Source organism: Cyprinodon tularosa, unplaced genomic scaffold, assembly GCF_016077235.1.
Source record: "Cyprinodon tularosa strain WSP-4 unplaced genomic scaffold, ASM1607723v1 ctg176, whole genome shotgun sequence".
Lineage (NCBI taxonomy): Eukaryota > Metazoa > Chordata > Actinopteri > Cyprinodontiformes > Cyprinodontidae > Cyprinodon > Cyprinodon tularosa.
In genome coordinates this window covers 748,111-776,044 of record NW_024038582.1, presented here as the reverse complement: position 1 = coordinate 776,044, position 27,934 = coordinate 748,111, and the positions used below count along the sequence as shown (strand labels likewise).

Below are 27,934 nucleotides of genomic sequence, written 5' to 3'. Positions count from 1 at the left end.
TTGTACCCTATGAACTTCTAAATACCATTCTGCCACTAGCTTATATGTTAGAACAGTGACTGTCTCTACTGTTTACTGTACTTGAGCTTGAAATGGCACACAAAGAGTATGTCTGTGTAATATATCGAGTAATTAAATTTTGAGAATGTAGCCAGATGCTTTAATCAGGTAAAAGTTGTAGTTCAACTAACATTACTCAAGTAAAATGAGTAAAAGTGCAATAAAACAACACAAAGAAGTTCTTTAAAGAGAAAGGTTACTTAATATAACTAGTTATCAGCCACCTCTGGCTGTAAGAAATAATAATCCAAAGTAGAGATAAAAACAACATGTAAGTCATTGTTCAATGAACGTATATAACATGCATCCCTTTTTAAGTTGAATTATGATCGAAATTTAAAATGGATTCTATTTAAGCAGTCTCCTGTTGATAGTACCTGAGAAACATTACTAAACCAACAGAAACCGTTTCATGTTAAGCTATGATGTACTGCAGGTCTGAATGAGGAACAAAGACCCAAAGGACACACTCTTGATTCTTTTATGGTTTAATAGAGATATTTTTCTTTCAGTCATTTATAAAATATTCAAAAACTTTTTTCTTTATTTACATATTAACAGGTGACTGTGCAAAATTTACAAGACAATAAAATGAGATCATATCAGTCTCATGTGTCAAATATTTATATACAAAGAAAGAAAGAAAGAAAAAACAAACATTTTCATAAGCTGAAGCCATCAACCAAAGATTACAAGTTGTAATCTCAAGCATAAAACTATAATTGTTATGTGTACTACTCACAAAAAAAGCCCATGTTAAGTGGGATGTTGATCTGAGGAACTAAAAAAAAGGGAAACAATGCAATCTTCACACGGAAATTTATTATAACGTCATCCCAACCCGTTTTGTTTTCTATCATTTCAGATATAGTTACCTTTTATTAGAAAAAGTAAAATAAGGTAAGAAGTTTTTCAGCAAAACTAAAACAGATCCTCATGATAAAATTTGATAAAATGTTATCTTGTAATATATAGAACAAAATAAATGCATACTTCTGTTCTCTAATGAAAACTAAAGAAATTCGGAGCATTTAAAGTCTGTAGCAAATCTGTGGCAGTAAAATATATTAATAAAAATAATAAAATCATCCACTGAACTCCCATTGAAAGCTTTGTTTTTACAATATCCCCAAGTGTTACATAAATCACATAAACAGCCTATTAGAAAAACTGGATTTATCCAGAGTCATTCAAAATCTCTGGAATAGATAAACCAACACTATGAATGGATATGGCTTTACTTTAAGAAGGCAGCTGAACAGATGTCGATTCAACAACAACCAGGAAAACAGCCAAGCAGAGTAACAGCGCCCTCTACACTCATTGGCAACCCTGTTAAAAAGGTATTGAAATAAATTCAGCATTTATTAGAGAATCATAATCTCAGTTTTTTTTATCTGAATTCTTAATTGTAGATTTTTAGTCGGAGGGGAATAGAATAAAAAAAGACATAGATTGTGTTACATACATCACTGAGGCCACGTTAATAAGCACCCTGACCGTTAACCTTTTGTCAAACCTTCTTTTGCCAACTTTTAGATCAGTCTCTTCTCCAGCAGACATGAATTAAATGAGTTGCTCTTTGGCAGACCTCTACAGAGTTGAATGACATGTTATGGGAATTGTGCTGGTAGATTTAGGTGTCTTGGACAACAGTTGGTTCCTCCTTAATCTAATCTTTTTCTAAAGCTCCAAATATTTAATATTTTTTTCTTTTTTTACAATCACACTGATAATAGATCTAGCCATGTTTATATGGAAGCTTGAATAAATTTGACTTATGATAAATCAATGTTAAAGGCCCACACTCTAAATGTTCTCATTGTAAACAGTAAGCAGGACAAACAAGCCTATGTTACATCATATTTATCCCCAGTGAAAAGAGTCATGGATCGATTATTTTATATTTTCAGACATTCTGACCAACGTGAAATCTTTAATCTACATTAAACCTTCAGCTTAATTCACCATGAAAATATTAGAGGTACCAATGAGTTTATTTTTTTCAAAAACCTGGGGTCTTTATTCCAACCGACTTAATGTACTCAAATCGTACCATAGACTCTTTTTTTTTTTTTTTTTTCTATATGAGATTATGCATCTGTAATAAAACTGTATTTAAACACTTTTAAACAACTTGAATATTGATATCAGTTAGTGAGAGTGCAACTGGTGTCATTACCCGATCACTTCATCGCTGAACATGCCACAAAAAATGCCAGTGCTTCAGTAGGTGCATTTAAAAGCTGATGGCTCCTCTGTGTTTCAAATTATTTTCTTCCTGCAAATATCTCTTCTAGTGCAGCAGATAAAATAAAGGGCCATTAGGTCTGCTTGCTTTATCCCACTGTGTGTGACTAGTCTCTTCGATCCAGCTGCTATTTAAGGAGACCTTTGTAGAGCAGCTGGGAGTGACTGGTCTCTCTGTCATTCTCCAGACATAAAAGCAGGTCCCGGAGGTTAACCCTGGTGATGCGCTGTCGCATAAACTGTCTGGAACCAGGTCCATTGGAGCCTCCAGGCTGAGTGGGACCTGACCCTGAAGCCTGCAGGGTTGAGTGGCGGAAATTATTTAACAATTCAGCAAAAAAAGCATCTTACTTTTAATCCCAAGTTTGCAAAAATCATTACCTCTGCACTTGCACCACTTAAAGGGGAGTCTGTTTTTCTTTTTTTCCTTGGACCGATTGCTGCAAGAGCTGTTAGGTTGGCTTCTCTCTGCCTAATCTGGGCCAACTCCAGCTGCTGCATCTGGAATACGCCAAAAAAACAACAACATCAAAACATTGAAATCACCCACTTGAAAAAACAATAAGAAAGAAATGACTTTCATATACACCCTTTTCTGCATATAATTACCTCCTTGGCCTTCTGTTTAAGTCTCAGCTGCTCCGGGTCTTCTTGCCTTGACCTGGACTACAGAAATATAGAGAAGATTTTGAATATTTTAGATTGGATCTGTGTGATTAGCTCATAAATCCATTGTTTTATTCATTCACTCACTCATACATGGCATATATATTGGCTAGCAGCATAAAAATGTACATTTATGATACAGATCACAGATTTTGGCCCTCTATGCAATCATAACAGTGTGAGTCATCCTGTCAGGCCCTTGTTTAAATAATGCTAGGTCACTCAAGTTCAACAAACCACGTTTCCTGCTAAGATGCATTTCATGATCGTGGTAAAAGAAAAAGAAAAAAAAAAAAAAAAAAGGGAAAAACCTACAAAGAAACAATGTCTTTACAGTTTGTATATAAAAAAAAACAATAATTATCAAAAACATTATGATAGATTACCATTAACCTGTTGTTCTGGGATGGACCACATCACAAATCAAACACTGTATAACATGATAAGGCTTTTGCTTTTTTGTACAGACAAACAAACAAACAAAGACATGACTTTAATAGGTATTTTGTAAAATGATTTATACCATAATTTCAATACGTTATTGGTCAACTTGGATGATTTATGGTCTGACCTTCTAACCTACAAATTAATCATCCCCAAAGGATGGTTAACTATAACATTTATTATAATTATTTTTTACATGAATAAATAGCAAAGATAAATAATAGGTTCCTAATATTTGGTCAATAAAAAAATATCTTTTTACATTTTGTTTGCATTTCTAGGTATAGTGGAGGATTTTCGCAAATTTCTCAAATATAAAAAAATAAATAAAAAATGCACATGCACAACCCTGTACCCGCTCCCGAGAGGGAACGTCTATTAAATGCATTCTAGAGCATGAACGAGCCCATTTCTCCTCGGGCACGCTCTGTTTAAAAGTTGTTGCTTGCATCGCTCATACAAGCTTACTTTCCAAAAGAAGATTTGTTATTTTTCCACTATTTCAGACTCACCACCGTTAAGTGAAAATCGAGCAGTAAGGCAGGCCTTACGTAAACATATCACCAGAATGATTGAAAATTAGGAGAACCTCTTACTTTGATGATGACCACTTATTTTGTTATAGACACCTTGAAAACGTTGAATATTGAGACTGTTAGTGATGATCCATCCCAAAATACACCCCTGTTTGTGTATTTGCGAATTAACATGTTACTAGGGGTGTCACAGTTCTATTGCACCCGTCTTCAGGATTATTAATGTGAATGTTGAATTCGCCCACAATAACTAAACAGTCAAATAGAACAAACACTACAGAAAAGGTCGCATTAAAATCACTGACAAGGTTTGCTTAGGACTAAAGGCTGATTTATACTTCAAAACCAGGTCCTCTGCGTATGTGTCGCAGTGAACAAAAAGACGTCCCCGCCCCCTCCGCAGACACTCTGTTGCACCTCTCCCAAATTGTAGGTGACTACAGACAGGAGGCCGCAGACAGGAGGCCAGCTTGTTTTGTTTTTATGACCACAAGTGCAGAAAACAACTTGTGAAGATGGACCAGCTTGAAGAGCGAGGTGCGCGAGAACGCTAGGACCCTTTTTCCACCCGGATCCCCGCTCTTTTTCGCCATCATGTCCCTCCGTTGTCAGACAAACTTGCCCCCACGTCCTCTCCGCCTCGGCTGTATCTAGACCCACAGCTTATAGTGCAGACCACGCTTCACTATTGAGCATAAACCAAAGATGTCTGCGTCAAGCTCACTGTGACACACTGCTGCGGGGAGTATAACCAGCCCTTAAGGAGGCCTGTAAATATTCAATAACATGGTTTGGACTGACTTCTTTAGCAAAAGAGCCAAATATTCTAGCGCTTTTCTTTAGGTGAAATTGTTAAAAACTGTAAATTGAATAAAACTTTATAAAAATCTGTATTCCATTTCCTTTTTTACCCATATAAAAGAAGTAAAGCGAGTGTTTGAGGTGAAAGGAAAGCTTCCTGCTGTTCTTAAACCGGCAGATTTGTCTCCCTACCTTAGCAGCCTTTAGCAGGATCTCTCTCTCCTGCTCCTCCTTCCTTTGCTTCTCCATCTGATCTAGCTGCTCAAAGAATTTGAGCTGCGCTCGCACGTCGCTGACCTGCTCACATCGCTCATCCTCCTGAAGATTTTATGAAGTAAGATGTTTGAAGGAAGGGTAGAAATAAAAAAGCTATGAAATAAGAATAGAACACATTTTGCAAAGCAAACTCTTGAATTACTAAGAAACATTCATACCCTAAAATTTATATTCTTCTGCTGTGCAACATGTGAAGCCTTTTCCAAAAGGTTCTGCAGTCGTTGCTGTGTAGCATGGGAAATGTAACTGATCACATCTGTGCCCAACTCGCTGACACCAAACCTCTTTCCTGAAACAGATTCCAGTGTGGGAAAAAAAGAGGAATGAATGAGATTTAAGCTACAGTAAAAGAATAGCTCCTTTGTCGCAGAAGTGGATCACTTACCGATCTGCAGAACTATCCGAGTGAGAGAGGAGATGGAGAGAAAAGCCTCGTCCTTACAGGACCGGGTCACAATCCCCACCAGTTCAGAGCTGGTTGCCATGATGCGGGCGCTCTCCTCAGATAAATTGACTCCTGCCATGGAAGCCACATCATTGATATCATCATCATCCCTGTAAGAAAGATGAAGTAAAAACAAATTTATTTTTTGTAAATTAAAATCTGTCAAGGTTACATAAAGGTGATGCTACTGAGTAACGGTAGCATCACATAGTTTAATTATAACCATGATAAATATAACGGATATCTTTCATTTTGCTTAATAGGAGAATTTGAACACCAGTTCCTGACTTTAATAATTTTTTTGGCCCCAAAGTAAGTTTTAGATCTACAATAACTTATTCCCTTCTTTCAAAGAACAAACATTTTTTCATTTTTTTTCTCATTTAATTTTTTTGAAAGTGAATTATTTTGGCTCGCGGATACTTTTGCATCAATTTGACAAAAATTGGCGTATGGATAAAATAAATAGTATAAAATAAGGAAGTGTTATCAAATTATAATACGGCACTGTTTAAAGACTGCATATTATAAATTTTCCTACTAAAAGAGAGCCAACTATGTATGCCCAGTTTTACTGTAACTAAAGCTGATCTAGCATTAGGAATTTAGCTGCCCTTTAAATTAAGGTTTTCTCCCAGAAGAAAAAAGAAAATAGGACTGAAATAAAAGCTAGTTTTGTCACCTTTCATTATAAATTTTAAAGGGGTGAGACCTTTAAGCCATATCGCCAAGCCCCACACTGTGTCCAAAAAGATTTTCTGTACTGCCAGAACAGTGATAAAAGAGCAATCATTGCTGTCCATAAACAATTATAAATTAAATTACAAAGTACCAGCAGTCTTAAACTCCGGTCTGGTCTAGCCAGGTCAAGATCTGCAATTACAATCGCAGCAAACAGGAAAGAGAACGAAAAGAAGATCCGGTTTGTCAAATTAAAATATGGTAACGACAGATCGGTAACTACAAATTAAGAGCATAATTCCTATATATTCCCAAAAAATAAGACAGTTTAATTAAATTATTGGATGCAAACTATTGGTACTTCAACATACCAGGAAGTGGATTTCTCATCTCCATCAAAATATTTATTTTATTAAAATGCGTTTGTGTATCGAGGCACGTCAGGGGAGTCTTAATTGAATCTTGTATTGTGTGTGGATTGTTTTGGGCTTGTGTGAATTGGGTTGTGCATGTTTGGATCTTGTCCTGTGCATGTATTAATCACATCTGTGTATTTGTGAAATGCCCAATTTCAGGCGTATATGTGTAGTGAGCTACGGCTACGGTTTCAGAGAGTCTTGAAGCTCTACTTTCTCACCGCGGTTCTTTGAAAAGGGCCGAGGGTCGTAAGAGAAAAAGTGTCTACGAAGTTCAGGAGAAGAAGTGAAAGGCCTCAGAAGAGGCAGATATATCCCAGAATGCTTTGAGCAGAGAGCCCTCCTCGCAAAGCACTATGGGATTTTCTGTCACAGCAGCCCGCGACTAATAAAGATGGCGCAGGCACCGCACAGTGGAGGAGGACTTACATGACCAATGGGTCAAAAAGCAGCGATCATCTGTCCAAACGGTCAGTTAACTGAGTTTGCTATAAAGTACATAATACAGGCCCCGCCGTATGTGTACACACAAAGCTTGTAATATCTATGAGAACAGCACATTTTAAACAGGGCATGCACGAGGAGAAATAGGTTTGTGCATGCTCTGGCACAAGAATTTTTCTTTTTTCTTTTTTAAGGGGAGAGGGCGGGTCTTCGGAAAAAAAAAACCTGTCCTCAGCTCCCTAGAATATGAGAATTACATATGGTTATTAATATCAACTGTTAGTGTCACTGTTTAGACTGATGTGAAGGATTTTTCAACATGTAAAGACTTGAAATTAATTGCTCAGCATTTTATGTATTTTATTTTTCTTACTCTAGTAACTGATTTCCTGGATAATCAGAGGGGGGACTTTCTTTCCAAGATAAAAAAAAGCCTCTGGGAAGATTCCATTGAGGATTTTTCTCAAATCTACTTCTGTTAGCCCTCAAAAGTTAAAGTGCCTTCATATCATGTCATTGTGATATGCTGCAGCCAATCTGTTGTTTATGAGATGTCACCTACAGCTGTTTTTTGTCAAGTTTTTCCAATAATCATTGGGAGAAATCAAGTATTCATGTAGTTGTGAAGCCACAAGCTTATAACTCAAGTCTGACTCGATTTGCAGTTACATGACCCAAGTCCACACCTCTTCCATTATCCAATAATACCAGAATAGAGTAATGGATTGATCCCCACTAGACATATATTTATCAATAATAAATATTAAAGCTTTCTGATGGGATCACAAATGATAAAATAACAAAAAAGAGATAAGAACAAAAAGTTACATTTAAAAAAAGCTATAGTTAGTAATCAGCAAATGTATCTCAATAAATATAAAGAAGTGAAAAGGTAAAACAAGTAATGGAAATACACAGAGGACTTAAAAGGTAAAGTATTCTAGATGCCAGATGGAGGACATGTACAAAAGACATATATATAAGCAGCACAAACTTGAAAGTTCCTCCTCCAGCTTCCTTCAGCTTGTTCTGGACATTGATGGGAGACGCTGGGTTAATCACTTTTACTCCTCTGGCCCCTGGAACTACGGTCTGCTTCACCATGGAGACTAAAATTGACAAATGGGGACAAAAGTTCACTTTTTGGCATAGATAACATAAGATTAATCACAGCAGCCATTTAAACAGTCCAAATCAATATCACATCTTTTTTCCGACAGTATAACGCATTAAAAAATGTAACCACAAGGTGGCAGCAATCCCATCATGTAAAACCTGAAAGATCTTCAACTTTGCAGGAAGATTTATTTTCAAGTGTCTCTGTAGCATATCAGCCTTTCATTAGGGCTGGGCGATATAGAAAAAAAGCTTATCGATAAAAAAAAATGCATATTGATCGATATCGATAATTATTGAAAAGATTTGAAACCATATTTTATGTTCAGCTCTGCCTGGACTTATTATGATATTGCTAAATGATTTAATTTTAATAAAGAACACAAACACAGACTTCGAATTAAATCTTTATTTAACCAACTTTTTTAACCATAACAGAATTGTTTTAAAGAAAAATAACTTAAGAGACCTGAGTTATGTTATTAAATACTGACAAAGAATAAACTAAAGTGACCAGAAAAGTGACCAAAATAAATATAACAAATAAATAAATGCCCCCCCACCGCCGCCCCCGTTTCCTGCTTTAACCTGAGTTATTACTTTGAAGTTTCTGGCCCCTCAGCATTTTTATCTCAATTGTTAGAACTACGTGGGAAACTGCCCAGAACTGAATATATATATATATATTTTCCCGAAATTCCCGAAGATTCCTCGGAGCAGAGCCGCGTCGGGGCCTACACAGCTCGTACTCCTGCGGGTGTGAGCGGCTGAGATGATAAAAAAAAAAAAAGTTGGTTTCGTTATCAGACTGGTTTTCACTGGTTCCCGACACATTTTACAGATGACTGTGGTTTGTTTTTGGTCCGACTTGCCATGACCGAAATACTGCCAGACTGCCGAACTACAAAAACCTTTCTTTGAAACAATTTCCTCCGCCTCTCCTTGCTGCGACATCTGCATGTGCTCTGTGTTGTGGTTTGAGAGGGCGGCGCTTGGTGACGGCGTGCCTGGGTCCGCGATTGTGATTGGTTAGGAGGAAGTAGTGACTAGCATAAACCTACATGCTAGGCTACAATGAGAAGGAAGGAAAACTGCGTTTCTTTTTTATCGAACTTTTATCGACCCTCTTTTTTTCTATTGCGCCACACGTCTATCCATCGATATATATCGTTATTGAATTATCGCCCAGCCCTACCTTTCATTAACATTATTGCACAGGATTAATATTGCATTTTTGTGTTTATAGCTACAGTGGGCAGTTATATTGAAACCCAATCCTATATAGATGTTTGAAATCTCCAGTTTAAAAATCTGCTGAACTCAAACCTCGTGAAATCTGCCTGACAATCTGTGGCTGACCGACAATAATCCGGCTCGGAGCTGCTCCTCGGATTGTCACCAAAGGAGACTGAGCCAACGTCACCTGTGGCCTCACTGTGCCGCCCGGCTGCTGAGGTACCACCTGCACATAATCACACACACAGCAACAAATGTTAGAAATTCAATAACAGAGTAGGATTTTACAGGTGAACGTGAAATATTGAATTGAAGTTTCACAGAAGCAGCTACATTACCACTCCAGGTTTACTGTTGGCTTTATGGGACAGGGTAATGACGGTGGCTTTGGTTGCAGCAGTGCCTGTGGCTGCAGTGGCTGTAGGGGGAAGAGGAGGTCGCAGCACAACAGCGCCGAGGGCTGTGGAGGCTGCTGCAGTTGGCTGAGTGCTTGGCTGGGGCAGAAGGCTTTGCTGGATGAAGGCCTCTGAGTCTGGGGTCATTTGGCGCAAAGCTGGAAGACTTCTCTATAAGCAGCGGGAGACAATAGATGTATTCAGTGAAAAAACTGAAGTTTCGTAATTTTTGACAGGTTTTTGGATGTTGTAGAATAAAACTAGTAGAATGAATAAAGTCATTACATTACAAAATAAAGTGACTGTAAATAAAATAAAAACATATTACAAATCAAAATCACAATTCATAATATTACAAGAATAAAGTCAATATTATTCAATGAGAACTCTGGCTCTTTCATCCCCTCCACTGAAATGAGGACTGATGAGAATCTTGTAAGGTTACGCTTTAGTATCATTTTTACAAATAAGGAAATATTCAACCTTTTAGCTCATAAGCACCAAATAATTATTTTGTTTAGAAACGGAGCTCAGCTTTCTGATTGGTTGTTTACATATTTTGTTTTCTGAAAGGAATAATAATCGGACAAATTTATTCTATCATGACTTTATTCACAAAGCATTACGACTTTATTATTGTAATGATACAAGAATACATTTTTTATTATTACAACTTTAGATAGCAATATATCTATTTTTTCTGGTAATATAACGAGAATGAAATCATAAGATTAAAAATGTATTCTTATAAAATGCATTACAGGATGACATTCGTTTAATTTTTTTTTTTTTGGTCTGACTCTAATACTCTGTCTTAGATTACTTTTAGATTTGTATTTAACGATTTGTTTTTTTATGCATATAGATGAACCGTCCGTAAAATATTTGGATGTAGATAAAAGCTGGTCTAAACGTTTAATCTTAGATTGGAGGACTTCCAACACACAGCGCTCTCTTAGCTGTTATTGTGTATTGATTTCATTTTCTACATGAAAGCAACTGTTTTTCTCCAAGTATCTGCTGAATATAGCTGAACTAGAGATAGATTCAATGATTTCCAGGTCAATAAACAGCTTTTGATGTTTATCAATGCTCTGTCTGGATTGCCCTTCTCAGAAACTGGACTATGTAACCAGAGATGGTCAGATCTGTCACTGAATGAGTCGCGTGAGTCATGAATGAGCCACCTAAATGTTGTTGTTAAGCAACAACACAGATATAAGTAGTACCTGAGGACTCTGTTTAACTGTAGCAATGGTCAGCCGGATGCCAAATAGTGGCGGCGCTAAAATTACAGCTTTCTATCACCTTTCGGGTTGCTTTAAAAATGATTATATCAAACTAAATTATCTTTCAGATTGTTGTAGCTATATTCATTTATGCCATATACTGTATCTGTTCCAAGGTCAATTTAAAAAGTAGCGGAAGAACAGTTTTTTTTTTCTTTGATGACGAAATATGAATTGCATTAAACACAAGTTGTTGCTTTTCTTTTTTTTTTTTTTTCCCTGAATGAAATTTATAAAATCCATGAGTGCTAGTGCACTAATATAATAGTAGTTTCATTGCATTCATTTATCCCTTCAAACTTAAGTTGAGGTAATAAATAAAAACCTCAACAGTGTGATTTGCATTTGTATTCAACCTCTTTACTTTATAAATTCAACGGCAACCAGCTACTTTCAAAAGTCACCTACTAAGTAAATGAAGTCCATCTATGTATAGGTTATAGTAAAATTTTTTAATAAATATTATATTAAAACTATTATAAATTAAAAATATTTTCCTGTAAAGACGTCTAATGTTTGTTAAAACAAAAGCATCAAGCAGAAAGGAACACACCTGGCAAAGATAAAGCAGCAGTATATGGTTACCTTATCAGTACTACGTTAAGGTGCGTCATTAAATCAATCATCAAAAATAGAAGATAAAGCACAGCTGCTAAACTAAACTGACAGACTAAGCAAACTTTTACAAACGAATGGTAATGTATGTGTTTACTGTTGGATAACATTTAAAGAAAGACCATTTTTGCAGCAACTCACCTTAAGGAAGGGGACAAGGTATGGCTGAGGGGAAGAGTTAAGCTCCTTGTACAACTGCTTGGTGAAATCATCAGGCTCTATCCTTCCTTCCTGTTAAAGTAAGGAAACCAAATGGTAAAGCTATGTGAGGTAAGCAGATATTAGTGTACGAATGACAGATCAGCAAACTGTGTAGAGAAGTACCAGCAGGCTCTTAACAAGCTCTTTGACACTGGCTGTAGTCTCCGATGACTGTTTTCCATTTGATGCCAATTTGATGAGTGTAGACAGAAAGTTTCTACACTTTTTCACATTTTCTAATGTTTCCTAAAACAAAAAAAAAAAAAAAATATTCAGAATTTGACTTAGTTAAACAAAGCCAGTTGTTCTACTTCTCTCTTACAGCTGAGATGGCTATAGGAGCAAGGGGCGCCCCAGTGGCTCCGAGGGGCGCCACCCTCTGAGTCACTACTGTCGTTGCCTGGACTGTTGCTGATGTTCCAAGGGCCTGACCTGAAGAAGACGCATTTCCTCCCAGTACAATAGTATTCTGTTCATGTGAGAGAGAGAGAGAGAGCACATGAGTTTACTTTAACAAGACATGAAGCAATCAGACATCATCTTTTAGGACCAGCAACTAAAAAAAGTCCCTAAAACTAATTATCCCTTAAAATTGTCAGAACCATAAAGACACATTTTGGCGACAACCTTGATGAGGTTTTGTTGAGTAAATACCATGAATTTCTGTTGATTTTGTTAATTAGCCTTTGTCCAATAAACTAACTGGTAAAAGTAAAAAAGGCAAATATGATGGAATGAAAGTCTAATTTTAATTTTTTATCATATCAGTGTGTTATAAAAAAAAAAAAAAAAAAAAAATCCCCCCTAGAGGGGTCTTTTTCTTCTTCAGTAAAGTAGGTAGATTATTCTATAGTAGTGGGCTAATTTAGATTAACTGATTTCATTGATTATTCAAATTTTATGTTTATGACAAATACATTTTTTTAAAACTGTTTTTTTTTCCTTAATGCACTTCTTGAGTGGCATCTGTTCATCAGAAGATCCCTCCTCATTACTAATATACTAGCTCACTGTGTGATTTCACTAGCTGCAAATATTTAGGGCGTTTTATTTTCATTGTTTTTGGGACTTTTTTTACCCTTTAAACTTAGGTATTAATGTATGTAGTTGTTTTGATTATTTTTATTAGAAAACTAAAGGGAGAAAAATAAATCTATTAATTAAGATTTAGTATAAAATAATAGATTAGACATTTTAGCCATATTACCCAGCTAGTATGTATGATTTTATCAAAGGCACCCCTTATAAACAGTTACACAGTGATACAGTGGGTAGCACTGCTGCCTTGCAACAACAATGTTGCAGGTTTGATTCCCCGCCCAGTGTCTTTCTGCCGCTGGGGGAGTGTTGGCCTAGTGGTGAGAGCAGTGCGCTCGTGCTCTGAGAAGGTTGCAAGTACCCCCGTTTGATCCCCACAGCCTGTTCTCTGGGTCCCTGAGCAAGACCCTTAACCCCACACTGCTCCCCAAGGGGATGGGTGAAATGCAATGTGTTAATGTGGTTGCTTTGTACTTGTGACAGTGGAAATTATCTAAGATGACCAAATAACTAAAAACAAATAATTACCTTGTTTTTCTAACTTGTAAGTAAAGGGAAACAAATGGCCTAAAAGACATGTAACAATCTTTGTGTTTGCAGAGTTCTACACATTCTTTCAAGGTAATTCCAGGAAATGGATGATACAATTATGAAAGCCTGTTTTATCTTTTTCCCCACAAGGACTTGAAAATTAATAAATGCTTTTTATCCAATATAGCAGTAAATAAACAAACAAAAGACTGGTGACTAATCCAGTCAGTGTCCAGGATGATCCTATTTTCAAATAACGATTGGCAGTCAAACAGAAGCCAACTTTTCTCGAGGAATTACTGAGTTGCTAGCATGACCTATTGGAACAACAACAGACCCACATTGAAGATCATATTTACATCTGTGGGCTCAGTGAAACATCAACTATTGTCAACTACCCTAAAAATATTACATTTCTTTTTAGTGTAAAACAGATAATAAAGAATGGTATTAAATATGTTTATTAATAGAATGATGTCTTCTTGTTGTGGTAAGTAGAAACGGGATAATCAGTCTGATGCGGGTACCTGGAGAACTGGAGGCCTCTGCAGTGTGGCGGTGGTGGTGACTGTAGTTTGAACAGGGGAACCCTGTTTGATGATGGTGGTTGGAGTTACTGAGCGAGCCAGCAGAGGAGCCCCAGGAGTCTAGAGAAGAGGCAGAGATGCTTTCATTAGTTGAAAAAAGAAATACAAGACAAGGACACAATAATCATTAACTTTATTGCCCCATTTACACTAGCCCTCTGAAACCGATCTGTGCAGAGTTCAGACCGAGCTTGGATCAGTTACCCGTACCAAGCTTGGTTCTTACGACCATTTACACATCACGCTAGCACAGTTCCTTGCCTCCTATCAGCGGTCCGCAATACTATAGCTCTCAAGGCAGGAATTTTGCAAACAAAAATGTCGGCGCCCATAACATTCAGGAACTTATGTGCCTGAATAGCTTCCTCCACCTAAATTTCAATGAGAGCGTCGGTCTCGACATGATCCTAATTTGCACAACGCTCTTTTGATGTCATTTATTGTTCATAGATTGAGTTTGTGTTGTGAACAGGTGAAGAGATCTGTGAATTGCAAAGCCGGATACGGCGGAAAACCAGCTAAATCAGTCAGCTGACTGTAAATAGGAGATGATGCGGTCTGCTCATGAGCTCCTATTGTTGAACTAGTACTAGATTTAGCCCGGTTCGGTTGTGTCTGGCGCGGTTCGGTTCAGTTGCACTCCATTTACATCCAACAGCTAACTCTGTTATCATGCTCTAACCATTCTCAACATGGTTTCAAAAGGGAAGTGTAAATGGGGCTTATCTGTGTTATTAAAAATCTCTTAGTTAACGTGGCATTACTGTGTTTTCTAATGATACTGCCACTTGTGGCTAAAACAAAGAACTGCAGCACTCTTCTGCTCGTTGTCATAGATTGGCTCATACTTGACAAGGTTTTATTTTTTTTACCTTATGTAGAATTCCCATTGGTGCCTTAGTTGAGCTGGATGCTGTTCGCTTCTGAGTATCCACAAAATCCTTTTTAACTATTACGCTTCGATTGTTTACTAGGGAGAACTATTTCACTGGGCTTACAGTTATCAGCGCTGAACTACTGAGGTGTCAGTCTGCTTAATAAACCATGTTATAGTCGTAAAGGGCAAAAAGACAAGACTATTTCAAAGATATCTTTCTGTAAACACTTGAAAAGGTCTCTTAAGCGTTTGAGTTCCTTAAACAAAAACGATGTCCTGTATCCAAAACATGATACGTGCATCTATGTCTAGTTCTGCATCTTCAAAAAGTCTGTTTTAAAACCCCTTTTTATTTAAAGGGAAAACGCATTTCACACATTGCAGCTTTTCAAGTAATGCTAATTTTAAAAATGCATACAAAATGAAACAAATTCATAATTGCAACTATGAAGTATAACTGTGGCCTTAACATATGTGCATGTAATGTTCTTTACAAGAATGCACATAAACATAGAAATTGGATCTCAATAATGGACACAACATCCACAGTTTCATGTAAAGACAGCATCTTTTCTATCATAGAACGTTGTAAGATTGCACTTCACCGCAGTCTGTTCTGAATAAATAAAGCAGTGACAAAGAAATTTTTTTTATTAGCCTGTAGTATTCTTTCATGTCATGTCTCATTCCAGCTTGGGGGATTGTATAGAGCTTGAAAAGCAGCACATGGATTAAATTGATTGAGTAAATAGCACAACTTTTTCCTCTACTTTCTGTAGGTTGGGCAATGGACTGTGATCAATGACAGCTGTTTAACAGCTTGTTTCTAAGTCCATGTGGAAAAAGCTAACTATCAACCGAAGGGTTTTCTAAAAGCCTGACCAGCACAGTCACAGCTTAACTGTCCAAATAACTGTTTTCACAAAAGTTATTTGGCATCTTAGAATGTCATGTTTTTATATGCAACTAATGTACCAAAAACATTACACTTCTGATTGCTGCTTAAGTGTTATAACGTCAATGTTTGTCAACTGCTATCCAGAACTAAACATTTCTGCACTGCTGCATTTCAAATAGAATTCACATGTGTTGTGTTCCTCTGCTTCAAGGTTTGTACCTGAGAGGCTGTAACCTGGACAGACGGCGTGGTGCTCGGGGCAACAGGTCGTGGCGTAATTGCGCTTTGTGATTGGGCCTGAGCCTGCATTTGAGCCAAGGTCTGCTGGTGAATCATCAGAAGCTGCCCACTCTCACTGCGTACCAACACCATACCTGCAAAGTAAAGCAATAGCAGTCCTACTCATGACATAGGATAACTTTAAATCAACATAAATAAGCAATTCTAAAAGTTTTCAAAACATTAATCTATAAAAGAAGAGACCAGAAGTAGAAAAAAAGAAAACTTAACTGAGTAAGAATAAGAGATTGACTGAGAAATAGAATCGTGACAAAAAGAAATCTGAGAAATATTGCTCGGATGGGTTGTTATGGTGGAAAAGAATATTCAAGGTAACTCTTTTCAGGGAAAGCACAAAAATTGGAGCTACTAAAATGAAAGCTGCCATCTCTTCAGAAGCATATCGGTAAATATATAAGCATCAATAGACTGCAATAAAGTATTTCTGTGCCAGGAGGATGTATTAGTGATGGTGAGATGAAGCCTCATGAGGCATTGAACCATTTGGCCAAATTGCTTCAACGATCCCCACAGTTCATGAGGCTTCATGTGAACATGTCACCACCTACTGGTGGACAGCAGAACTACAGTTTGTAATAAAAAATTTTGATTTTTTTTTTGCAACTGTTTTTTCTTTTTTTCCCCTTTTAAGTTCCCTTGAAATTGTTAATGGTTGGTGTGTATAATAAATTTTTTATAAGTTTTTTTTTTAAGTGTAAAATTTCTTAGAGCAATCATTTAAGGTGCACAGTTTTTCTGCCATTTTATTGAAATAAACTCAAGCAGACAGTGAAAGTGTTTGTGCAACTTGGGCAATGATGAACAAAATGAACGGTGTTAGTCATTTTTATTCAAACATGATAGTTTTTCCATGTTTTTTTTATTTTAATCAGGTTGGAAGTTGTGTTCAACCAATCTTTTTACTAAACCGACCTAATTTTCCCAATCTATATTTTTACTCGGGCAAAACAATGCAGTTTAGTGTCATCAGCCAAAATAATTAAGTTTAATCGCAACGTTCAAAAGAGAGAGACAGGTCTTGAACCATCAACCTCTAGGGTGAGAGTCTGTCCCTTACAGAGGATGCCACTCATGTAGATGGTCTGTGGTGGGAGAAAATACTTCTTAAAACTGACGTATTAACACTGGCTTTGTCTGGTGGTTTGCTCAGATTTTGATCATTACATTGTTTATTCAAACCAAATTAGCTTTAAGCAACTAGATTGGTTGGAAAAACAACCAATTTATTCTTAGGATCTATCCAAACTTTTTCCAGCTGACAGCAGCTCTCCTCCAATCTCCCACATCTTGACTGAACATTGAAGCTGTTTAGAAGCCTGTCAAAATTCTTGCGCTTCCCGAACCACTTACCGAAGCGGTCACGTGGTATCACGGTAGCGAGGCCTCAGACGTCATCAATTTTGGCCCCTCCTCTAAATGAATCACGCCTCGACACGCGCATCGGGGAAACGCCCCCTCCATTACTCGACACACGCCTCGAAGCCTCGGCTCATCTCATAACATCACTAGGATGTATCTATTGCAAAGGTAGATCATTGAGTACCTTTGTTCTGGCTGGAGCCAGCTGCTATTCCATCCTTTTCCCCCCTATAAGATGTCTTAATCTACAATCCATGCAAGAAAATAAAAGCGTTGAACAGCAAACTAAAAGTTATTGGACATCTTACCTGGAGGGAGCTGGAAGTTTTGGACACCTGTGGTGTTTTGATTAGGCTGAGTGGCCCGAGGGGCCAACACCTGTGGAGCGATGGTCCGTGTTACCCCAGGCAGGCTGCCACCGATTGTTGGCGAAAATGTAGTTCTCATGTTTTGTAGCACAGTTGGACTCCTCATAGTGGAAGTCGTAGTTGTCAAAACACTTGAAGCAGGGACCTGAGCACCGGTTGGGGTTATAGTTTTAGAAGGTTCGGCTTTGCAGGAATCACTGAGGCTCCCTGATGACAGGACAGTGTTGGAAGTTTGTATCGGTGGCCTCACCAGCGCCACAGTGGGAACAGTTTTCACAGAACACTGAGATGAATCCCCAGAAGAGATCGCACTGTTTTGTGCATCAACAGAAGTTCGAATAATAAAACCAGGTGATGCAGAGGAGGGTCCGTTGACAGCAGCTGTCGGAGATCTGTCCGACTGTCCGCTTCCGGGGATGTGACAGTTCATCACCGCGCCGCTTTCATCCAAAGCTGGAGCGGCAGCCGCCGGTTGTTTGTCAGCTGTTGCATCTGATGCTGCTGTATGACTTTGCGCGGCTGTAGTGCTGTGTTCAGCCGCCGGTGTGATCCCAGCCGTCCCATCCATGCTGTAACCGTGGGAAACTCTCCGATCAGTTACTGACAGCTCCCGCAACTCCTGCCGCTACCGCAGCTCAAACATACGGCAACCAGGGATGTACCAAACAACTACCCAATTCTCTGTAGTATCGGGAGAGCGATAAGTCAAATAAAGTTTCCCGCAGTAAAGTTAAACAACCTGACTAAAACTAGCTACTCTCGGCTAATCAGTGAGCGTAGATGTCTTACCTGCTTAATATTGTAAAAATCCAGTTTTACTACTATTGAAACTACCGACTGTAGTTGGACCGCAGACGTGATTTGTTGCGAAATAAGCTGCAGACGTTGAATTAGTTCCAACTGCTCGAGTTAAGAAGATCTCCGGAGCTCTCACTGCCTCTCTGACTACTTTTTTGTCCTCCTCTCTGTTGAAGAAAACATCATCCAACAAATCGGAGCCCGCCGCCATCTTTGCCTGCCAACGCTAGTGCGTTGAACGCATGCGCCGATTGGACACGCCCTTCCACGACGTAATGCTTGTTAGGCATTTTGATTGGTTGGTTGAAGAAAATAAACTCCGAAGCAAGTTGTTTTTGTACTATTGGCATTTTCTCCACAGTCACTTTATGATTAGTACAACGAAAATAAGATGCAAACTTTACTAACATTGTGGAAACAGTTTGAATTCTTTTTTTCTTTTTTTTAAACGGCTGCTTTTAATTTATGTTCTTTTTCAAAGATTGTATGAATAACAAATGGTTTTATTCTTAAAATAATTACCACAACTTTCTTAAAGAATTTTGCAGGATTTTATTCATCATTTAATTAAGATACACTTCTTATCAGGAAAAATCTATCTTGCTCATTTATCCTTTGAAAAACAAATAAAAAAATCTACCTTGTAAGGTTGACATCATATCAGACTGGATGAGGCAACTGCTGACATAAGTTGGCGTAATTTGCTCATGGGCAGATTTTAAGTATTCCTTTTAGATCTGTTTCACAAAACCAAGATAAGGGATTAAGCTAGGGATTTTACAGACATCCTTAATTAAACCTAGACTTGGCTTCACAGAAGCATTAACTTAAATTATTAAGTGAAGTTAGCCTGCTCCAGACCAGGGAAACAGACAGGCTTAGGTAATCCTGGAGCCTGATCTGCTCAGTCAGCATATCAACAAGTTTTGCCAACCTACATTAAAATTACTGCTTCTATTTAGTTGAGTAGTTTGATTATTTAACATCATATTTGGACATCGTTACTGCTCAATTGTGTTTTTGAAGGCTCTTCTAAATTTCACACCTTTAATTGACTAATGCATGTATTGAGGAGAGAATTTAAGTTATAGAAGAAAAAGGGGTTTTCCTTAAAGTCATGCTGGAACAAAAGCTCCAAACATGTGCCTTCTTTTACAACGGCATCTTCATTGTTGAATTTTTCCCAAAATTTACCATCAGAACCTGAGTTAACCTGTGTAACCTTAACCTGACAACAGCCAGATGCATGTCTCGCTCCGCCTAGCTCCGCTCAGTGTGAGTGGAGCTAGGCGGAGCGAGACATGCATCTGGCTGTTGTCAGGTTAGTGTAACCTGTCCATAATATTTAAACTATAATCTATAATCAGTTTATGTCTCAGTGTAAGTTAGAGAGCCCAGTCAGTGATTACATTTGTACCACTTGTTTATATATATATATATATATATATATATATACATACATACACAAACCTGAGTCTCTTTAGATGTGCTGTCTTTGTCATTCGTGATACAGTCTTAGACTTTTATGGAACTTGATGTGAAAATTATGTATTAAAGATTTCTTTCGAGGAGCACTATGTCAGACTTCTTAACTGTGAGCTTTTATTTAGAAGAGTAGGGATTGGAAAGTGGACATAATAAAGTGGAGGTAATAAAACATACAATAGAATAAAAAAGTCTCTGCCCACTTTTTTAAGTGTTTTAGAACACCAAACAAACAAATTAAAATATTAGTCAAAGAAAGCACCAGCCAACACAAAATGCAGTTTTTAAAGGATTATTATATTATTAAGGTAGAAAAGAAATCCAATCTTATCAAACTCACTTTTTAAAACCTATGTTTATATATAAAATGTACCTTTTTCAAGAGTACTCATGAGAATTAAAGTGATTATTCATTTTCAGTGCTAACTATTTCAATTATTATAAATTACAGTTGTTTTTATAAAACACTAGTAAAACGCTCTCAAGAGGCTGTGGTTTGTTTCATTAGAAAACATTCAATTTAATTCAGTTTATTTATATACTGTAGCCCCTCTTCACAACACATGTCATATCAAGGCACTTTACAGAGACAATTCAACCAGATCATATAGTCAGACTGGTTCAAAGTCCCTGGGGGCTTGACCTGGGAGGACATAGTTCTTGGATCTATGTCCGAAGGGTCATCTTATATGGCATTAAAGGTTCCTGTAGAACACCATCTTCTCTCCAGTTTCCTAGCATCTTGCTAAAGTGTGCAGCTCTGCATTAAACCAGGGAGCAAGCTTTCTATTTTTTAAGTTTTTCTTTTTAAAAGGGGCTACATTGTCTAAGGCAGTTCGCAGAGAACTAACAACCCTATCAGCAAAATCATCAAACTGTGAAGGGCAATAAACTAAACTTGTTTCCTCTACAGCACTACTCAGTAACACAAAGGAGAGAGAAAGTGAAACAGCTACTTAAAAATGTATAACTGCATTGTCTGATAATGATCTGCTAAAGTGAAACCTTCTTTAGGGGGAGAAGAACTCTGTTAAAGTAATTCTGAAGGTAATTAAAAATGGTCAGAGAAGACAGGGTTATGAGGAAATACTGTTATTTCTTCACATTCATTGCCATATGTCAGCACAAGGTCCAAAGTCAGAATGGATGTTAAATACCCCCACTATGATGACCCTGTTAGTATTCAACACCAAATCAGATACAAACTCTGAAAACTCATCAAACAATTTCAGAGTAAGGACCTAAGTTACAAAAAGAAGAGGTTTTCTTGCTTTGGAATTTGGATGATGGAAGTTTTCAAAAGAGTTGTAACTTTGGAGTAATCAGTAAGTCAGACTGAAAGGTGTTGCTACTCCCCCTACTGGCTCAGAATTTCTAGGAATGTGAAAATTTAAATAACTATAGGGAGTTGTCTCATTTATGCCTACATAGCGTAATCCTCTTGCTGCAGCCAAGTTTCTGTAAGGCAACATAAATCAATTTGATTATCACATATCAAGTCATTAACTAGCAGACTTTTTGAGGAAAGAAATCTTATGTTAAATAAACCACATTTAATCATTTTAACTTTTTCCCCAATTGGAGTTATTTTAATTTTAATTAGATTATCAAAATTTACTCTTTTGGGAATCTTTGCTAATTTATTAGATTTTTTTCATAGACAAGACACTGTCGGGATGGAGTAATGAGTAGGTAACAGTAGAGAAGCTGCAGAGAGATGTGTTAAACTATGACTCTTTTTCCTGGTCTTCACCCTGGGCTGTCTGCATTTTAGAGGACTAATAAATTTGACCAGATTCCTAGAAAGAAGAGCTGAACCCTCCAAAGTGGGATTTGATGCCGTCTCTCCGAATCAGACCAGGCTTTCCCCAAAAAGATTGCCAATTATGAATATAGCCTACGTTGTTTTCAGGAAACCGCCTGGACAACCAGCGGTTGAATGACGACATGTCATCACTGATTAGATCAGGGAGGGGACCAGAGAACATTATGGAGTCTGACATTGTTTTGTCAAAATTACACACTAAAGAAACACTAATTTTAGTGACCTCTGATCAGCATAACCGGGTGTCATAGCCAGCAGTTTCAGATGGGATTTGATGTTTCCCATTCTGGCCCCCGGCAAACATTTGACTATGGTCCCTGGTGTCGTTATTGCCACGTTTCTGAATATGGAGCTGCCAATTACCAGAGTGGACTTCCCAGTGGGGGCATCACTGAACAGGGAAATGATTACTCATAGTTAAATTAAAGAGTGACCAACATTGTCTAATTGTGTGTGTTGCCCCTACCTAGCTGAGGCTTTTATCAGTTCCGACCTATGAAGGACCTATGTGACATAGTGTTTGCACAAACTATCTAGTATTTCTCCACTAACTACCTTCTATAGCTCAAACAGCAGGTAGCTCAATCTAAGTAGACAGCATTATTTCAATATACTAAAGCGACTTTGTGATGCTCTGAAAAATACAGGAACAAAAAGTAAACAGGGTGACCACAGGCAATGTTATCTAATGTCCTGTCCTTTCCATCTAACCACCAAAAGTATTTATCCACTTTGAAGACTGTCTAGAAAAACTAAGTTAATTTATAAATTTTTCTTAGCTTTTTAAAAATAATGTTTTTAAATTGCAACTAGACACCATAATCTTATTTACAGTACATTGTCAGCTACATATGACATAACCTAAAACTATGATATACATACATGTTTGTTGATTATTATCTGATTTTATTGCTTCAAATATTCCATTAATTGCATTGACATCACAGCTTTTATGTCTTACATAAAAAGGGGAGTTTTGAACACTATTCAAGGGATAAGTACCCAAACAAATTGAATCTATGAAATATTGTTGAATGAAAACGGCTGTCCTCACTGTGAAAGGTACTCCTCCCACTCCTCATTGCATTGACTTCCAACCAGGTCATTCTCCGGCTGCCTGTAAAGGAATGCACCCACTGAGGTGGTGCTGTGATTGCCGTGGTACAAACAGGTGAGTTAAATTCAATCAGCTGGTGTGTTCCCAATACACCTCCAAATGCTTATAAGGTGTCTAAGAAAAATCTGAGTAGTGTGTTGTGAGTCAGTAAAAAAACTTGGAGCATCTGTCTTAAATGTTATTCAGCCATGGCTTCTACAAAGCCATATATTGGCTGTAAAATAGGGTTGCTTTCAAAGGCTCAAAATCGTTATGAAGGGATTTTATACACAATAGATAAAAATAACTCCACTATTGTGCTGGCAAAAGGTGAGTATAATATATTACGTGACAAGATGTGTCAGTAATACTCTGAGGCTTTGAGAGATTGAGAGAAAAAAAAAAAATGTTTGTGAACAGTAAAGTGTTTTGGAACTGAGGGACGTCCTACTGACAGACCAACACCACCCAAAGATGATGTCTATGAGTACATCACTTTCCGAGGAAGTGACATCAAGGATATTACTTTGTGCGAATCCCCAATGTGTCACCATGGCCTACCACCAGACCCAGCAATCATTCAAGTACAGTAGGAAAAACATGCATCATTCAATTCCATGTCAAGATTGTGAAAATTTTTTTTTATTTTACTTATTTTTCAGTCATCCAGTTCAAGCTCTGGCATCTACACAAATTTTGGCCCTTTTAGCCCAGTAAGGATGCCCATCTGTAATCCACTTTCTGCAAGCTCCTTTCTTAGCCAACAGTATGCTGCTGCTCTTGGCGTGGGCAAGTATTCCTGCAATTTCATGTGATGTAAATTAACCTTAAACACAACCCAGGTGTTTGATTGTTTTTTTTGTTTGTCAAATAGGGCCTGTACTTCCAGATCTGCATTTTAGACGGGGTCCCATGGTAGAGAAGGCTGTTCAAACAATCAAAGTAGAAGGGCAGAGAAGGGGTTTGATTGCCTCACAGGACAGGCAGTGGAATAGAAGGCCCCCGAGGACCAGGAGAGAAAATTCCCAGCCTCAAAGAGAGCCTGGGCCTACCAGTAAGTATCTGGTGATACTTCAGCTACATTAAAACAAATGGCCTGAATTTCTAAATTATCTGTTCAATTGTGCAAGATTTTTATTTTTTCCCCCCCAAGGCAGTTCTGGTTCTGGTGTGAGCTCTAATCGTCAGGGTTCACAGCGGCAAAACGTTGACCGCCCACCACCCAGAAGAAAACAAGGTAAATTTAAGATCTGAAAGGTCAAAACTTTAATGTTCTGTACAGGATTAATATCATGCATTTCATTGAAATGTTCTTAGCTCCTCAAAGACGTCGGAGCAGTGGTAGAGCGCAGCTGATGGTGGCTAATGTTCCATCTCCTATACTGAAGTTTGATACAGACTTTGACTTTGATTCCGCCAATGCACAGTTCATTAAAGAAGTTGAGAGGGAGGTGCAAGAAAGAAGAAATCTAAAGGGTGGGTTTCTGTGGCTGTTTATATTTCTTAACTTGTTGGAATGGTGTAAGGTCAATTTCCCATAAATATGCTACTATGTGGGGGAGTAAAAGGCATTTGTGGGAAGTAGTCCACTGATCCCCAATGGGTTGGGTGCAGGAATAGGGCTAGAGTGTGGAGTTGGGTATGTATTGTTACTGGTAAGGGTCTGGACCAGAGATAAACTGATACATTGGCCAACCAATGTATTTTTTTGTTTTGTGTTTTTTATTTTATTTTATTTTTTTAAATAAATGCTTGGGCTTATGCATAGATGCATTAGGCAGCCACGCCTTAAGAGCTTGTGGATTGCATGTACTGTCAATTTAAAATCTTAATTGTTTTGGAATAAATTGAGACTTGTTCAAAAGTATTGGCACCAACTATGAAGGATCTGTTTGAGTTTTTAATGCATCAGTTGATCTCAAGTCTGGATTAGGGCCTAAAAATAAATGCAAAGTTTCTGTTAGGACTTTTTTTGTGTTGTGGTTTTTTTTTTTTTTTTTTTTTCTTTAAGTTTAGAATGACTTTGCTGCTCCAAAGAAAATCATTTATATAGATAGATATATGTAGATAGTCATTCAGGAATTATCAAGCCACATTTGTCAAGAGGTGCATGTATGTTTTTGGACTTCTGGTAAAATTAGATTCTTTTTGCTGAATACACTAGAACCCATAAGTCATTTTCAAAGATTAAACAAATGATGACACAAGCAGACCGTATTAATCAATGTTGGTCCACTTGATCGCTTCTATCTGCTTCCGTAATTTTCTTGTTCTTTGATTCAGATATTGGGAATGCAAAAGAGAGGATGTGCTCAGCAGAGTATGAGGACTTCGGACCAAAGTGCTACTATGACAAAGCAAAGTCTTTTTTTGATAATGTGTCTTCGGATACTGGGCTTAGGTAAACTGTTCTTAGAAAATTAGACCTTTTTCAGTCTTCAGTAAAGATTTTGGAGTTTACCTCTTGTTCCCCAAATTTCAGATTATCATGGGCAGAAGAACGAAAGCGCAATTTGGAGACTTTTGGGGTCACTGGTCGATTCTTGAGAGGTCAAGGCTTTAGAGGTAGATTTACAAGGAGCAGAGGACGAGGAGCTGCTCAAATTCTCCCTTCAGAAAGGATCCACCAAAGAAGACTGTGAAGACCTGGAATATGAGTTTGTGTGTGTTTTTTTTTTTTTTTTCTTTTTTGTAGAAAATATAGATGAAGACAGTTTAAGGCTCTTCATTTCAATTTAATTGGTTTTGTCCAGTGGTTTGACTGGTTTTGAAATATTTTGCTCTTTAATTTCAAAATCCTGTAAATCTACAGTTAAAATAAACTTAAATATGTATTTAAAATCTTGAGGTGCCTTATTTCCAACATTGATGCTTTGATTTAATTGTTGCTACTGAGCCTACTTTATTACATCTCATTGTCATGGTTGCTGTTGTATGCAAGATTGTGTGGATGTTTTGAAGTGGGAATGGCCTGCTCCACCTCTTATAGTTTTAGCAGGCTATTGTGGCATCATCAGAACATATTTGGAAGCGTTTTGCTGTATTGCACATCCTTAAGTTTAGCTTGCAAGGAAGTCTAGAATCTAATAGAAAAGGTGATGGTCTACTGTCTCAGCATTTTGTGTTGGTTGGTATTGAGGGCACTGGAGGAAATTAATGCGTGTGGTGGTCTCCAGGTGAAAGATCAAGGAGATTGCTGAACGCAAGGTCTGCGGCTTGGTGTTGTAACAATTTAAAGTAATTTTGCATTAAAATCATTCTGCAGGTTATACCAAGTGGTTCTCGGTTATTGTGAATTAAAAAGCTTATTTTTAACACAAATGGCCTACATTTAGTAACTCCATGTCAGCGCTCTAATTAAAAGCTTGCAAAACCCATCTCCCTGTGATGTCGGAGAGCACTTTTGGTGCCAGCACAATGTTTTGTAATGGAGATGGATGGAAACATTAATGGTGGTTCCAGACCATGTTTGAAATTCCTTTGTGTGGCTGGACTGTCGGCCAGTTCAAGCTCAGGAGAGGGAAGTGAGGAATATGAAGGCATCCAGTTTAAATCTACAGGTTCTGACTCTGAACCTATTAAAACCTTGAACTTTATTGATCTAACATTGGGGAAATTTACTTCTGCATTTAACCTATTCCCTTGGGGAGCAGTGGGCTGCTATTGTTGCACCTGGGAAGTAGTGTGGGGTTAAGGGCCTTGCTCAGAGACCAGAGTGGCAGTCTGTGGGAGAGGGGCTTGAATTCAGAACCTCTGGATTCCAAGCTTAATGCCCTATTCAGTAGGCCCCCATGCCTCATCAACTAACATCTATTACAGGAAGCAAAGCAACGTTATTGCCACAAAGCAGAAACCTAACAGCTTTGGAACAGCACCAATCTATGATCAAAGCACCACATCAATCTTTTTTATTTTTCCTACCTCAACATCTCTGCTTAGATGTGGAAGCACTGGGAGCGACATTAGCAAGTTAAGTGTCTGGCTCACTTAGCATTTTACTGAAAAACAAGTCTTTCAATGAGGGAACAAAATTAAACATACTCAAATGTTTCAAGCGCTCATTTTCTGTCCATCACTGAGAAGCGCTATAGTGTCCTCTGGTAGTGTTTTTATGGAAACTCGTGCGGATATCTTTCAAATTATTACATAGATCACTGTTTTGGTCTACAAAAAATACTAGAAAAGGTCTACCATGTCATAAACACTAACAGTCTTAATCAGGTTGGATGCCTTTCTCAGTTTTCTCCCTACTTAAATGGCTAAGTTGGGAGGAAATATGAGGTTAAGTGAAAACTTGAGGAACTGAATGCTAAATTATCTGTATGCTATTATATATTCATATTGTATTCATGTACAGTAGATTGTTTATTTTTAGACTTAGACCATTTTTATTGTAATTTTGTATACAAAACGAAATGTTTTGTACAGCTTTCAGACAGTGGATGAGCAGCAGCTTAGCAGCAAAACATTAACATTTTCGTTTCATAAATTGCCGTGATCAAATAACATTGTGCAGAAACACATTGGTATGGAAGTTCAGAGCATTTCAATGCAAATATATACAGGGCAAATATGCAGTGTTTTCATTTGGTAGTATGATCTGTGTGGTGCAGAGTCTGTGACTTAATTTTGAGTTTTTTTTCAGCAGCCTGACAGCAGTAGGGAAGAAGCTGATGCAGAAATGCAAGACTGTAATGAGTTAAATGTACCTTTCTGAGATTGAAATATGTTGCAATACACCTTAACAGTTTTTAACACCCCTTTGTCAAAAAGTATTTCATATCAATAAAAAATGTGATTTGAAAGCAAACAAAACAAGAGACTTGCTGGCAGCAGTAATACACTCGTGGAATATTCAAAAAATTTTTATACATTAATAATTACTTGAGAACAAAAACACT

The 27,934-nt window shown here is 37.6% G+C and overlaps 2 protein-coding genes across 4 annotated transcripts; one reads left to right on the top strand and one right to left on the bottom strand.

Annotated features, from left to right (window-relative positions):
- Positions 1-1,207: 1,207 nt before the first annotated feature.
- On the bottom strand, positions 1,208-18,877 carry LOC119781398 (transcription initiation factor TFIID subunit 4-like). Of its 3 annotated transcripts, none has more exons than XM_038281827.1 (16): positions 18,619-18,877; positions 17,770-18,510; positions 16,022-16,176; positions 13,968-14,087; positions 12,194-12,340; positions 11,995-12,117; positions 11,812-11,901; positions 9,710-9,937; positions 9,462-9,597; positions 8,014-8,128; positions 5,419-5,588; positions 5,192-5,322; positions 4,950-5,075; positions 2,920-2,976; positions 2,692-2,811; positions 2,439-2,606 (listed from the first exon to the last, which is right to left on the bottom strand). In XM_038281827.1, the coding sequence occupies exons 2-16, from the start codon at positions 18,395-18,397 to the stop codon at positions 2,439-2,441; spliced, it is 2,514 nt and encodes an 837-aa protein (XP_038137755.1). In that variant the 5' UTR covers positions 18,398-18,510; positions 18,619-18,877. The 3 variants fall into 3 exon arrangements, with proteins under 3 accessions (XP_038137756.1, XP_038137755.1, XP_038137757.1); XM_038281829.1 differs by having other exon boundaries at positions 17,770-18,398; XM_038281828.1 differs by having other exon boundaries at positions 1,208-2,606; positions 17,770-18,876.
- Positions 18,878-23,226: 4,349 nt separating this feature from the next.
- On the top strand, positions 23,227-25,677 carry lsm14b (LSM family member 14B). Its single transcript, XM_038281787.1, has 8 exons — positions 23,227-23,363; positions 23,454-23,617; positions 23,696-23,822; positions 23,908-24,087; positions 24,187-24,270; positions 24,351-24,509; positions 25,317-25,434; positions 25,516-25,677. The coding sequence occupies exons 1-8, from the start codon at positions 23,243-23,245 to the stop codon at positions 25,673-25,675; spliced, it is 1,113 nt and encodes a 370-aa protein (XP_038137715.1). The 5' UTR covers positions 23,227-23,242; the 3' UTR covers positions 25,676-25,677.
- Positions 25,678-27,934: the final 2,257 nt, after the last annotated feature.